Below are 16,071 nucleotides of genomic sequence, written 5' to 3'. Positions count from 1 at the left end.
GTGTGTTAAAGATGAGATGTTACTTGCATCCTTGTGTGAATGAGGAAGAGAACATAAAAGGAATAAATACAGTCAAAAACACATGATCATTTATATATTTTAAGTGTAGGATTTCTGCACCTGTAATGTTTGAATACTGATAACCAGGTATGTCTTGTAAATATTAATTTGACATAGACTTTCAAAAATGACACAGTTTGAATTGTTTTATGCATATGGGTATGTCCCAACATTAAAATAATGTATACAAATAATTATTGATAATTTTGTGTATTTTCAAGTTTTTGATCACTATCTTGAATATGGTAGCCATTTAAAATTTTTTTATAACCTAAATTAATCAATAGATTGAGCTTTTTCATTCAACCTCATTTAATGTAATTTGAACACAAACATAGTAAATATTTAATAAATATTGACATATTTTCAAGACCTTTTGTGGTCATTTTGATTTTTTTTGTTTCATATCTAGAATTATTCAGTATACCATGGACTATAACCTTATCAGGTTTGGTGCATTAAACACATAACTAACATCTCCTTCAAAATATAGACCATTGTGTCATAGAAAGTATTACTAAGCACTTTCACAGTCCCTGTTTTTAGTCTCTTAAAATTAATTGTAGTCTTATTGGTATTACCATTTAGGGTTTTACTAGAGTAGCAGCTCCATCCAATTACTGATTCAATAATGTGTATTACTTCTTGTAGGCAATCATGAGAACAGCAATGAAGTACAATCTGGGCTTGGACTTGCGTACAGCAGCCTATGTTAACTCTATTGAGAAAATATATGGAACCTACGTGGCTGCTGGTCTTACTTTCACTTGAACTTTTTTCTTGTTTATAGATCTCAATTTCTTGTTTCTGTTTTAAAGTTGGGTTTAATGCATATTTATAGAAATCTAAAATAATTTGTTACTTATAGAGAGTTTTACCTTGTTTTAACCCATATTTTGAATGTATGGATAAAACTCCACATGCAAATGGGGCATAATTTCTTGTAGTCTAAGTTTTTTTGTTTTCCTCAGTTTCAAAAGAAGATAACTTTATTCATTAAAACCTGTATACAATTGACAAATAAAAGTTTTTCAGGTAATTGCAGATAATGTGCTGAATGTATAGTTATTTGAATTTTCACCCGATATAAAAAGAAGCCATTTTATGTTGAGTACACAATTAGTATATTAAAACACGCTTCAGAACTAATATGTCCACATTGGAGTGAAATGACTATTGTTTTCTTCAGGTTGAAGTTGAATTTCTTAACTGAATATTGTCTTACTTTTTGTCAGTATGGTCCTGTTGTAAAGAAAGTTTTTTCCTATAAATAGACATATCTGGAAATGACAGAAATTACTGATGTCAAAACCATGATTTCTATTGAGCATATATGTTTAATTTGATGAAAAAAAGAGATTCTTCAATTTTTCAATAATAAACCTTGTCCAGAATTTGAGGTTGGGTCAAGTTTATGTTTGTCCTGTTTTGAAATAACATTCTGCCAGTACAGATAATTTCATCCTGTTTCACCAATTTACTTATTTCTAGATGAACATGGTATTCTGTATATTAGTTCTTTTTGTTTTAACCCTTTTGCAACAGGCTTGATGTAACGTATGCAAGTTCTTCTACACATTTACAATATAACTTTTGATACAGCATGTGTGCCTTCACAAAATATGTACACAAAAAATCAGATTTTTAATGAAACATTTTCACTAAAGGTTTGTTTGTGAAAATAATTTTTTTTCTTAGTAGTCTAAATGCAAAGTGATTTTGTTATTTAAAAACTATTAATCTCAAAAATGTCAAGTATTAATTGCATAATTTCTAAACCCTCTTAAATACATTTCAAACGTTTGTTTTCAGTAAAACTTCATATTTTATAACACCATAGAATTTCACTATCATTTATTAAGCTTGGTAACTAATATTGTATTAAAATTTTGAAAATTATGAAACTTCAAGCAAACTAAAGACATAACCTACCTCCTTGAAAACTTGGACTGAAAGAACACACTAGCTTTTTCCAAGATGAAAATGGCTGAGAAAATCACTCTGGGGGCATTCTAAGCTGAAGGTTGGTTATTCACATGTCCTATACTGTATAAAAAGTATACAAGGGGCCATTTCAAAAAATGGAAAGAGTTGAACAGGGCCACCATGTTTGATTCAGGACATAAGCCATATCTCAGCAAAATAAGAAGATACAAGTTTCTTATTTTAAATTCTAGCTTGTCAATATTAGTAATTTCAGTTCGTAATTTGTAGGAAATTATAGACTTAGTATTTTGACATTAAAGTTTGAACTATAATCTACAATTTTATCCAAACTTAATGACATAAATTCATAAAACAGTAGTTCAATTAGATTTTGAATGCAAGTTAACAAACAAGATGACATGGCCTTTGACCTGTTGTGAAATAGTTAATAATTAGTAACCTTTTGTTGACATTAAAAACATTTAACTACCTGTCTTTTGTTGTTTTTTCAAATTCAACAAAAGGTTTCCAACTGATGAAGTATACCCAGAAGATGAGATGAATTAAGACAAAACCAGAAAAACTGTGTTAAATATCTACAGCAGGTGGGACACATAAAAGTTAGGATTTCAGAAAACACTTGGTTTTAATAGCTAAACAGACGTTTTGAAACTGTAAAACTCAGCATAATAAATTTCCTGGTGCTCAAGAAGGTGGTGACACACGCAAATAAAAAAACCAAAACAACTATTAAACTGAAATTTATCTGTGGGTCAGTGATAACTATGTGTATGAAATTCCACTTTTTTATGGTAATGGTAAAACATTAGACTTAAACTGTACAAAATTTTACCATAGTTTCTTCTCTGGGACTGTTTGAAGGAAATATAAAGCAAATGAGGAATTAAATTTTTGTAGTTACTTTTTACAATACATCACGAGTGTGCTCCACTTCATCAGTGTTGTCATCGTCATCATCTTCATCCTTCTGTTCAAGTTTTACTTCTTCAGGTTTTAAATTATTAGGATCCTCATAACCTTCAAGATATTTCCAATGTGGTATCACAAACCTTTCCATAGAAGGTTCAGAAAAAAGTAGGACACGGGTAATGAACGGAGCTGCAAAAGTTTGACTTATGTCACTTGTAGACAACTTAAATTTCAGTATATATGTTACAAGATTACAAAAAAAACAAGAAACTAATATAATGTACAGACAACACTTAAAATTTATCAAAACAGTCAATAAAATAAAAGTATGAATTTTCTAATTCTGGCATGGTTAAATTTTTAACTAGAACACAGTTTTTACAATCATTGAAATTAAAGTTAATTTTATAAATATCTTGGAAGGTAACCAAAAATAAGAACTGAACATCATTGTTCAGCTAAGAGATGGTTTATGTGTTTACTTGTGACTCACCATAAGTTGCTTTATTCCACAGTAATTATTCATGGGACTGTGATTATTTACATGTCATCTTGGTATATTGAACTTCATTAAATGAAGACAATAGCTGGTGTAAAACACTTAAGTGAGCAAAAAAGTGATAGTTTTCAAACCTAACAAAAGTAATAAAAACTTGACTTTGACAAGTGATTTTATTTTTTCTCACTTGTCTTTCACAAGTACCTTATCAGACACATAAAAAGCATTTCAGATTGTTCTTTTGTCAGTTGCAAATCACTCGCTACGAGGCCTTTTCTGACACAATACTCATGCTCATCAGATGGATTGTATTTGTGGCAATCAAAAGTATTTATCTGAAATGCATTAAACTATTCATTTATCCCAGAAAATAATGGACAAAGTCACCTGTCAAAAGTACTAGGAGTTAATTAGGTTTTATTTTTATCACTGCAATGGTGTAAATACTAGCAGATGTAAATATTTACTGACAGTTATCTTGTTTGTTTTGGTATGTTTATTCATTTTAAAATTATAAATTTAATGGTGTGATTTCTTGATTTTTATCTCTTAGGCTTTTGTTTAGTTCATTTAATGCTGATGAAAATACAATGCTGTATATATATATTGTGTGGATATACCAGCCACGCACGTTCTTTTCTACATCAACATAGCTGAACTGAGTAAATAAACTATTTACCAGAACTTACTTTTAAGTAATTGTTTAAATTATAAAAAAACTAAATGTACTATTTGAAAAGAAAGACATTACCAACACGTAAAGGCTTCATAATAGTACATTTGACAAATATATTTAATAAAACAAAATTAGTTGACATGGAATTACAGTTCCATTATCATTATACAAGTAAATTAAATTTAAATGATTCTCTATAATGTTAAATGTAAACATGCAAATTTTATAAAAAAGTAAATGAATGCTGAAGACACAAGCATCCGTAGGAAGGAGAGATTGATGTTATTATATGAGCTTGCCTACAATCAATACATACTTAAAGGTAGACCTATTTACAAGTTATGGAAATAAGTAAAACTTCATGACTGATGGGTGGTTTAAGAAATCACTCATATATAATTCTTTTATTTTATCCCTGCACTATAATCAAAATGTTTATACAAGAATAAGGTGTTTTTTGTGTTCATATTAGTGAACTTGAAAATACTGGGGCTTGAAAACTATAATATAAAAATAAAATAATTTCACTTTTCTAATAATTCAATATCAGAAAAAAAAATAGAACACACTAATCATACACACTTCTACTTGCAAATATTAAATTTGTTAATTCTCAATGTAACCCACACTTTAAAAACTTTTCTAACTGAATACTTCACCTCAAAAATTAAGTTTTTATATTTGATAGAATTTCTTCTGTAGTGTAACTTAAAATAGGTACATACGACAAGTTTTACCCATTGAAACTGTTGCCATTATGCTATAGATAATTAAAAACAAGTACTGGAAAAAATGACTGAAATGTGTTAAAAGTCTAAAGTCTCACATTTTTCAATTTGTTTGGATTTAAAGATATTTATCTATACACAATTTATTTAAAAAATAAAAATGTGCAATGAAAATATACATGACATGTCCTAACCATTATTAATATATTTATTAAATTGAATTTAATACGGAGCCATCATTTATTTTATAAAATCCAATGTGCTTCCAGACTTTAAACACTGATTGTTACTTTCAAGATAACTGAAAATATGTTTCAGTCTGTCCTCATAGCTTAATTCTAGTGTTTGATTTTCTCAAGCCCCTCCAAATATTTTGAATTACTTGTACTTACTATGATATACAAATCAACCATTCTCAAACTATAAAGTGAACAAATAAAGTAAATATGATTTGAAACTGTACAACTTTTGCCCAGATTTCTTGGCTGAAGTAGAAATTGTGAGATATAAGGTTAAATCAAACATATAAAAACCATGATTGATCTGAAGGCCAAATTCCAAAGGATAACTAATCAGTAAAGTCACCTGATTATGATAAAATTGTCTATTGGGTCAAAAAACCCTATTTCTGAATAAACATTTTCACACCACAACTGGATGTATGAGTTATAAAAATGAGAAGTAAAACGTCAACAGTTTGTAAAATATGTTGGACACATGTCAAGTTTGTTTGTTTTATGGCAAAGCTATTAAGGCCATTTCCCACTGTCCCTAATTTTGAACTTCTGATCACAGGTTAGCCAACCAGCAAGCAGCATCCACTATCAACTCTTGGGCTATTTTTCACTAAAGAAAAATTGGACTGACAATCACACTATAAGGTTCACGTGAATGAAAGTGCAACAAATTCCTGCACTGGGTATTGATCCTGTGTCCTGTGGATTGCAAGATGAATGCCAAAAACACTGGGCCATATATGTAAAAAGAAATTTAAAGCTGTGATACAGAAACTGGGTTGAATTTGCTGTACACAACACAGCTCCATAAAGTAGAAATATTTATTTTATTTACTTATCTTTGATTCAGAATGACAGTAATGCAATTTATGCTTAACTACCATGGTGAACATTGTATAACATTATTATATTTAAATGTAAACTGTACAAATATCGACATTTCCTGTATTTTCATGTGAGTGAAAGCTTCTGTGAAAAATAACATACTTTTTTAAAGAAATTAAAATTTTTCTCCAGAATGTCTTGCAGCCTAAATGTACCCACCAAAAACATCACTGTGTAGCTGATATGCATTAACAGAATTGTTACTGTTAATAATACAGTTTTAATAAGAGATTCTGTAAACAAATTTTCAACCTACCTGTCACACCTCTTGGTTTATGAGTCTCCACCTTGTTTAAAACAGTGTAAAGGTTCTGCTGAAGTTCATTAGTTTCCATATTTAACTGTTTGGAAGATAAATTGTTTTTCCATTTATTTCTTAATTTTTACTAATGCATCATGATTTAGAATGAATTAATATTTCTCACTGTAACCCAGCTGTAAACTTTCACAATTTTATTTTTAAATTAAAATTAAGATCAAAGTGAAGAATTTTTCTTGTCATTAACTATAACAATTTACTCTTACATCTAGGGCTTATTGAGATACTGTTAATACTATTATTTCCAGCTAAAATCTTGACTTCAACTGAGAATGTGAGGTTCCAAATTTAAAAAACAACAACATAAAAACAGAATAAACTTGATTATTATATTCAGAATAGATATTTATATCAAATTTTTAATCTTAAAAAAACCAGAATCAACTGGTTAAATTTTACTTTATAAAAGCTTTCTGCTACTTTCCCTTTGACAAGAGTGCTGGCCTTTGGAATTTTGACACTCTAAAATTTTTGACACTCATTCATTAAAGAGGGCAAAGTACCAAAAGAAAAAGCCATTGGTCTGCAAGGTCTATTGTAGGAGATGCACAATATTATGCCTGAAAATAAGAAGGGATTCCAGAGAAGCCAGAGTCTCCAAGATAAAGAGAACCTGTCATGTAAGGAGAGAACAAGAGGCTCAGTGACTAGATATACCATCATTCACAGACAGAAAAGACAAGCTGAATTCAGTAAAATTAAAGAAAGAAATGCCAAAAAGTACTCATCATTTAGTAAGTGTGAGCTACTACAAAAAGATGGAGGCAGGAGAAGAGGAAAAATCAGAGAATTGGTTAGCAGGTATGAATGAAAAAAAAGAAACTACCCAAGGTTATTAATATGGCAAGTGAAAGCTCTCACAATATCAAAGAATACAAGAGAGGCCATGGGAGAAGCAAAGAATGAGAAGATGCAAAAACAAAGTTGGACAAGACATAGAAAATAAAAATGAGGACAGACAAAAAAACACATCCAGGAAAGTGTCTGACACAATGACCACAACCAACCTCAGAACATAAGAGAAAGACCACACATTAACTTGGAAGGAGGGAAGAAGGAAATGAGAAGAAAGGCAAAGAGAAGAGGAGTGAGAAAAAAGACTAAGGCAGAGAAATGGAAAACAACTGTTGGCAGGAACTAAGACCAACAGCAAGAAAAGAGAAATTTCCCACAGAATTGTCCATGTGTGATAGTCAGTGGTAATAGTAGTGATGAATTAGTTTTCTGGTAGATAGAAGATGAGAAAAAACAAAGAGGATGCCCTGGGACCAAGAAGAGAAAAGTGAGAAGGAGACTAATCTATGCAAAGAATAGGAGTAAAGGACAAGACAGAAAAAGCAAAAACCTGGGAATAGAATGAGGACATATCAGGACACCAGAGGAAAAAGAACACTACTACTGAAGACATCTGGGTAAAGAAAAGGATCCATATGAATAATACATACACAAAATGAAGAAAAGAGTACAGCAGAGTGGAACTGAACTCAACCAAATGATTCCTGAAAGCAAAGAAACAACATACAGAGGGCTAAAACAGATAAAGTGGAATAAACCAACATAAAAGGGAATGAACATATACAGACTCAAGGATGAGAACAAAGTTTTATAAGAACAAGCAAGGAAATTACTGCATATGGAGATATTTTACCATCTTATTGGTGGTGGGCTCTTGCCACACTATGACATCATGATGAAGAAAAGGAATTTGTCTGAAATTAAGTGAAGTTGCCTTCAGACTTAGTGGCATGCAAATTTGTTTGGCAGACACAAATAGTGACAAGGAAGACAGCTAAAACTGTACACAAAAATGAGTTATTTTCTCGGAATCACATTTTTAAAAATATTATCACACATGAACAGAAATAGCTCATTGTGCTCTTTTAATTAAATGAATCTTCTGTTGGAAATACTAATAATAGTATGAAAATGATTTTCAATTACTGTAATAGGGTTTTTTTTTTAATTAGTAGATCCCACCCCTCATGTTCAGATATATGTGTCTTTTGCTTTTGACAACTACACTTTGGTTGGAAATCTCAATGAATCTCCATTTCCTCTAAAAGTTTTTGCATTTGTCAGGGCCCTTGTAATTTCCTCATCAGACCAATATTTTTCTAGAGAAAATTTAAATTTCTTTCTATAAGAGGAATTGAAGATAATAAATTTAAGTGAGGAATATGTCTACTCTGAAAAATGCACATTGTGCTACATCCCAAGACATAACAAGAAGTTGAAGCTTTGGAGATTAGCTTAACTCCTTGTTGTAGTTGTGATGAGTTTCATGTCATCTACTGGTACTAGTAGAGTTCTATATATTTGTGTAATGAATATCCCACATTGCTCATTGTTCTTCTCAACCAATGAATGTTTGACAGTGACTAGACAATTAAGTGTTCTTATAAACTTCTTGAGACCATTCAACTTGGGTATAGACACAGGAAAAAAAGAAGAAAAACACATTTTAAATCACTCCAGAAACAAAGCATATACAACACAGATTTTTGCAGCAACATTAATAACTAATACTGTGTAAATAAGTATGACATGGCATGAAAAATGCTTTTGTATTTAGTGTAAGAACTCCAGGCTAAATTCTGCTGTTCTGGCTTTTCATAATAACTTTTCTGTTGTATTCCTGCCTTTCAATGTCTTCTAGTCTATGCAGTTGGGTCACTGAACATTAATAGCTGCAATACTATACTTTATTTGTCAACCTGTACTGTACTTGAACAGGGAAAGATCTGTCACACTTAATTATATAATACACAACAAACACTCGTAGTTGAAAGTTAGAATCTTCAAGCAATAATGACACAGGTTATTCTTGAAAGTTTACTAAATTGTCTTCTAGTCTATGCAGTTGGGTCACTGAACATTAATAGCTGCAATACTATACTTTATTTGTCAACCTGTACTGTACTTGAACAGGGAAAGATCTGTCACACTTAATTATATAATACACAATAAACACTCGTAGTTTAAAGTTAGAATCTTCAAGTAATAATGATACAGGTTATTCTTGAAAGTTTACTAAATTGTTTTGCCTTTAATTATCAAATGTGACAGGACAAGAAACCATAAATCTTTCACCAAACATATAAAAACAGTTACAGCTGACATATTTAACTGCTGCTGTTGCTGTTTTTTTTTCTTTTTTTGAGAGACAGAGAAAATTCTTACTCGTCCAATAGGTACATCCACCCAACCAAAGTCCAATTCATACTCATCTCTGTTTGATTTGTAATCTATCCCTTGCACAAAAAGCTCAACAAGTGGTACTATATCAGTCCCCAGATTTCCTATCCAGGAAAACAAGAAGAATATTAACACAAAAAATGTCATTCTCAGAATTCCTAAAGTAAAAAACAAATTTAAAGAGTGGAACACATATTTACCAAACATAGAAACAACAGTATTTGAAATTTATAAATAAAGTATACAAGTTTAGAGATATTAAAAATTATTTTAACATGCATAATGACATTGTTCTTAATGGAACACAAAGCAATGTGACAGAAACACAGTTAAAAAAGGAAAACAAAAAAAGCTAGGTACAGCAAGTGCTTTATATATTGATATCACATCAACCAAACTTCCAGATTGTTTTATAAAAGTAATGATTTTCAACATGTTCAGCAAGCCAGATTTGAATATAACTATTACTCTTCATATTTTAACACTTTGTAGGGGTGAGCATAAACTTTAAAGTGATGTTATGTAGATATGCCAAAAGTAACAAAAAACTATACACATATTTTGATAACAATTACTGGCAATGGCTAAATTACACTACTAACATGACAAGTTTAAATACAATTATTGTTAAACTAACAACAGTCTTAGCATATTCCTAGTGATAAAAAATATTTTTAAACTTGTATGTTATAAAAATAATAATTAATAAGAGTACCTTTAGTTTTGTTAGGAAAAGCCTTTTTCATAAGACCTCTAATAGTTCCTAGTTCAGCTAACATATCTGTGTGAGCAACCACGTGGTCAAAATCTTGAACATTTAATTCCCCAGTTTGAATCTTTAAGGTAGATATAGAAGTTGAGTAAAGTACAAGATAAAGATACTCTTTATACAAAGTGTTGTATAAAAATAAGCAATTTTCATGATGTTTAAATATCTACAACCACTTTAAAATTTATATAGCAACAAGTGTGGATATGTTTTAGCATAAATCTATACATCTGATTTTCTATTTGATGACTCAGTAACCAAACAAAATTGAAAGCAATGAAAATTAAGGTCTGTCTAAGCAATTACAATTTCACAATAAATAATTTACATTAAACTTCATAGTTATTGGAGCAGTGGTAAGTAAAATAGAGAAAAGGTGATGCACATAGAAAAAATATGTCACATTTCTCACACTGTGGAAAATTCAGGATTTTTAAAATATTGTCTTAGATACTGTTAAAATATGGATTATTAATTATGATTGTATGCTATAACAATTTATATAACAAAAACAAATAGAAGTTTAATTAACTCAGTGAAAGTAATTCACTAAACTTCTTGTGACACACACAAAAAATAAACGATGCCCATGGAAAAATGATTACAGCAATATACTTTATGGATGTCTATATTTTTTGTATACCGGAGATGCCTGCAGAAAATATTTCACATTTTTCACACCAGAGATAATTCAGGATTTAATTTTTTTTTTATTGCCTAATAAAATCACAAACTTAAAACTCGTATACTATTTAAATATGAATTATTAGCTATGATTTTACTCTATACTAGTTGGTATAACGTAAACAAAATGTTGTTTACATAAAATTTTATTACAAATCACCAAAACGTCATGACATGTTCAATAAAGGATAGCCAGGGTGCGAGGGTTAATTCAAATGAATTGCAATTATTAAGAACTTTATTAAAGAAACTTCCAAATCAGAATAAGAGTAGAAATCAATGTCAGGCCATTTTATTGTGATATTCACTATACACAGAAATGGAAGCAGAATTAAGCATATAATGCTAGAACTAAATGTAGAATAAAAGAATAATTTTCCAATTTGTTTGGAACAACACAAACAATGTACAATAGATATATAGGATTGTTTATGTTTATAAATTTTTATTCAAATAGAAATATAAAACTTCAAAAGCAGTATCACAATGAATGAAACAGTTTTACACCCAAACCATCAGAAGTATTCTAAAGTACAAGTTAATTTAAGACAATGCTCTATCCATTTCCCTAATAACTCATACTCTAATTTACTTCTGATCGAAATAATGTCATTTAACACAAAAATATTTAACTTCCTCATCATACTGGAAAATTATGTATTATGCTTTTTTTCTGAATTTTTAATACTCAGATTAGGTCTGTATTTCAAAAAAAAAAAAAACATTTTAAGTTCAAATTAAAAATACTCTAGTAATTCTGAGTCTATTTGGATGAACAGCTTTACTTCCAGAAAACAATGAATAAATCACTGCTGGTTTTTATGGATATTTAAATAAAGTAAACCAATCAATGAAAATTCAGGATTCATAATTCTCCAGTTACTGGGATTATGATTTGAAAAATATCAAAAACTAGGTTTTACCAAAATTACAGAATATAACAGTTTGGTTTGTGTTACTATAAGGCACATAACAACATATCAACATGCTGATTAGATAGTAGTTCATTATATGATTGCTTTTGGGAAGGATATGTAACAGTTCTTTTTTATGTAAATATTCATAAATTCTGATTACATGAATATTTTAATACTAGAAATAAAGGATCTGATAACACCATATTGTTGTTCATCTTTAAATGGACACAACATTTTGTTTTATAACTGCTTGGGGAGTGTTTCACTAAAACAAGAACTGTAATTGACAGTACAGAGCTTTAAAATGTATTCTATACACCAATATGCACTACAGGAATTAAATAATTAGATTATATAGATGATTTTAAATTGGGATGATTTTTTTAAGACAAAGATATCCATTGCATTTAATGTCATTAGGAAACAAAGGAATATGGCTCAACTTTGAGAGCCAGAACCATCCAGTAAAAAACTTGCAATAAGTCATGCCCCAACTATAATAAGCAAAGTATGGCACTTTGTAGGATGTGAAAATCCATGAACACAAGAGCCAGTAGCAAAAACTACACACACATAATAATCATGAAGGATCTCTATCACGAAAAACAACAGAATTTGCTACCACAAAATAACCATTCAAACATCACATACCTGAAGCAATGGGAGAAAGAAAAGGGTATCCATGAAAAGATATACTGGGTTAATTAATTGGAAGCAATGCTTATGGACTTTGGTGTAATCAGACTGCTTTATCACTTAACTGGGAACTTAAATTCTCATACATTAAGAGAAAATGAAGTGTTTTAAGCATGACAACCTTTTACAAAGGAAATTACATTGCAGGGATATCATCAAGGTGCACATTTATCAGTTTTAATACAAGTTAATCCATCCTTTATATTTATATATATATATATATCCATATTATATAAAGAGAATACTTATACTGAAGAGTTAAGTAAAACAAAATAAAATTAAAATGAAGTGTTTTAAGCATGACAACCTTTTACAAAGGAAATTACATTGCAGGGATATCATCAAGGTGCACATTTATCAGTTTTAATACAAGTTAATCCATCCTTTATATTTATATATATATATATCCATATTATATAAAGAGAATACTTATACTGAAGAGTTAAGTAAAACAAAATAAAATTAAAATAAAGGACTGCATTACAAATAGCAAATCCAAATCTCTGACTAATAATAGTTTGTCATAAACAAAGACAAGCCCAAACAAAAATAAAAAATGCTGCACCAATTGAAAGGATCCCCAGACTGACTGTCTATACATGATGATAGACGTTATATCCTCACTGCAATATTGGTCCTACTTCCACAGTCATCCCCAAAATCTGGGTTACATTTTATATTCTGTACCCTGGGGATCCTTTCAATTGGTGCATTTTTTATTTTTGCTTGGGCTTATTTGTTTTTTATAACAAACTATATATCAACATTACACACACACACATATTTGTATCAAAACTCTTAACATCTGAAACAAACCTGTTTGATTACATCACTACCCCCTGCCTTGAAAGCCCCTGCTTTCAATGCTCCAACATGATCTTCTTGGTCCTATACAGGTAGAAATTGTAAACAAAATATCTTATTCTCACTTTTCTGTATCATGTATGCAACTGTTTCTGGACACTTCTTATCACACTTACATTAAAACTGTCTTTTTCTAAACCCATACATTCAACTATCAAACATGTTTTTTTCAATTATTACATTCTAAGTGTTCTCATATTATTTCACCAATTTAACTTCTACAAAAGTTCTGAGTACTGAATATGTTTAAGTCAATATTCATCATCAGAATACTAAAAATTTAAGTACAATTACCAGAAACTTGTACCATAACATCATAAAATGCTACAGCATTAGATATAACAGAACATAATGCTTAGGTACAACAAAGAAGTTTGGTCCATCTATGCTGTGCTATACTCTATACTAAACTAAAATTATTGAATAAATACATATATATATATATATCAAAGTGGAAAACAAAACAAAACCTGAAAACTAACACTTATCATTAGTATAATTATCAATTTTTCTTTTAAAATCATTTCAATTTACTGCCTCCTTAACAATATCTGAAGGCTACCTGTTCCAAAAGCCAAACACCCTGTCAGAAAAATAAAACTGTTTTAACTAAAGATCACTTCTACTGTGCCAAATTTTATATTTTGGACCCTAGTCCTACCATTCTCCCTATTAAGTATAATGAAGTATCAACACCATCAATTCCCTTTAAAATCTTAAATATCTCAATGAGATCTCCTCTAACTCTTCATTTTTAAAGATAAAACAATTTCAGAGATCTTAACTTCTCTTTGTATGCCACCCCTCCATCCCAGGCACTATTCTAGCAGCTCTCCTCTGAACCCTTTCCAACAATTCAGTGTCTGGAGTCCAAGACTCAACACAATACTCTAAATGTGGCATAACCAGTGATTTGTATAATAAAAGTCTTCAGTCTTGTATTCAATATTTCTGTATATACAACCTAAAATTCTATTTACCATACCACCATCAATAACACATTGCTTGGATGGCTTAAGTTATTGATCAACCACTACACTCAGGTCCCTTTTTATCATAATGCTATTAAGGGTATTACTATTCAAGTTATACTTATAATTCAAATTAAGATAACCCACATACATTATCTTACATTTATTATAATCAAAATCTATCTTCCATTTAGCTGCCCAACTTATTAAATGATTTAAATTCTTTTCTAAAGCACCAGCATCCTCCTTGCAGCCAGCAACATCCAAAACCTTAAATACCATTGGCAAGCATAAGTAATTTACTGATCACTCCTTCACCTATAAAACTGATCAAAATTAAAAAAAAAAAAATCTAGGAGTGAGTCTTGAGGTACCCATGTTTGACATTAATCCAGTTTTTAACAATCCTATCCTAATATAGTAATTTAATATTTTTTTTTTGTTTTCTAAAGTTCATTTTAGAATCTACAGAAATTAATTTTTACTCCCTCTACACTTGAGAAAGGGTTACAGCAAGGCTTAGCAGGTACAACGTGCAAGTACAAATAAATTTTCAAACATCATTAGTACTACAAATAATTGTTTGTCTATACATGTTTTATTGTTCTATTTTTTAATAAAAATAACTAAGAAGTATTTGTGAGTAATAATATATATACATTTCCACAAGCACTTAATCTCTTTGTATACCTATACCCCTAGAACAATAACTTAGCTTCAAATTCCTACAAAAATTTTGGACTGGCTTGGACTATGAACAGAGCCAAACCATAAACATTTCAGACAATTTTATTACTTTAGACAATTCTAATTGCAAACAGGTTGACAAAATGTCTTTCACTGTGTTTTCAGACCTGCAGTTATGATAAACTCCATGAAAATGTTTCGGTAATTGTGCTGTGAGAGCTTATTTGCTATCAATGAGGTGTGTGTGTTTTCTTATAGCAAAGCCAAATCGGGCTATCTTCTGAGCCTACCGAGGGTAATCGAACCCCTGATTTTAGTGTTGTAAGTCTGTAGACTTACTGCTGTACTAGCGAGGAGCATCAATGAGGTGATTCATTTCTTTATGTTTTGCAGGTTTCTACTTTAACTGCTAACAGTGAAATAAACATAAGAAATAGATGTGAAAAGGTTAGAGGTAAAAACTCTCAGGATAAATATGTTGGATCTTTATACTAAGGAATAATAAAGAGTAATACTCACTTCATCTTTTCAACCTTTAAAGTTTTATGATAGTAACATCAATGAAACTATAACCCAGAGCAGGGGTGTAGATAAACTTTCCATGAGGGGTGGCTACTCCATGAATTTTAATAAGTCATCGTGAGCAGCATATTTTTACTATATTTATCAAATAACCTGAACATCAACTGTATGAAGATCCCATTACAAGTTTAAACAATAACCTGTAGTCATGGCAAGCAAGACTGGCCGCATCCAGTCTGCAAGCCGTAGTTGGCCACCCCTGCAAAACGGACTTTAAAAAGAAAGTCATTAAGAAATATGCCTAGAATTTGTTTTAGACAAATACTTACTTAATTAAGCCTCCAAAAGACTTTTATACCACAAAATCCATTTTTCCAAAAAGTGGGTTAGATGCCCTTTATTACAAGAAAAAAATCTAGCACATGAATTGGAATGTAGTGTTTACTTCCAAAGTCACCTCAGAGAAAAAAAGTGTCCCTTTACAAACACACAAATTAAGGAACTTAA

The 16,071-nt window shown here is 30.3% G+C and overlaps 2 protein-coding genes across 18 annotated transcripts in view; one reads left to right on the top strand and one right to left on the bottom strand.

The window, feature by feature from the left end:
* LOC143229382 (glutamate dehydrogenase, mitochondrial-like) overlaps positions 1 to 1,104 on the top strand; it is a 33,459-nt gene extending 32,355 nt beyond the window's left edge. For both annotated transcript variants that reach the window (XM_076461625.1, XM_076461626.1), the window contains exon 11: positions 712 to 1,104. In XM_076461625.1, the coding sequence (XP_076317740.1) occupies positions 712 to 831 (120 nt within the window). In that variant the 3' untranslated portion in view covers positions 832 to 1,104. The remainder of the gene's footprint in view (positions 1 to 711) is intronic.
* mRpL1 (mitochondrial ribosomal protein L1) overlaps positions 1 to 16,071 on the bottom strand; it is a 56,701-nt gene that overhangs the window by 20,877 nt on the left and 19,753 nt on the right. For 5 of the 16 annotated variants that reach the window (XR_013015842.1, XM_076461632.1, XM_076461629.1 and 2 more), the window contains 5 exons: positions 13,337 to 13,408; positions 10,170 to 10,290; positions 9,440 to 9,558; positions 6,197 to 6,281; positions 2,909 to 3,105 (listed from right to left, as the gene is read on the bottom strand). Coding sequence is in view for 12 of the 16 variants with exons in the window: in XM_076461632.1 (XP_076317747.1) it covers positions 2,912 to 3,105; positions 6,197 to 6,281; positions 9,440 to 9,558; positions 10,170 to 10,290; positions 13,337 to 13,408 (591 nt within the window). In the remaining 4 variants the exon portion in view is untranslated. Of the gene's footprint in view, positions 1 to 354; positions 3,106 to 3,606; positions 3,751 to 4,328; positions 4,592 to 6,196; positions 6,282 to 9,439; positions 9,559 to 10,169; positions 10,291 to 13,336; positions 13,409 to 16,071 lie in introns of those variants that run through there. The other 11 variants (XM_076461638.1, XM_076461633.1, XR_013015843.1 and 8 more) reach the window with 10 other exon arrangements.

Source organism: Tachypleus tridentatus, chromosome 10 (assembly GCF_004210375.1).
Source record: "Tachypleus tridentatus isolate NWPU-2018 chromosome 10, ASM421037v1, whole genome shotgun sequence".
Lineage (NCBI taxonomy): Eukaryota > Metazoa > Arthropoda > Merostomata > Xiphosura > Limulidae > Tachypleus > Tachypleus tridentatus.
Note: the sequence above shows the minus strand (reverse complement) of the source record. Positions and strands in the feature narration are given on the sequence as shown.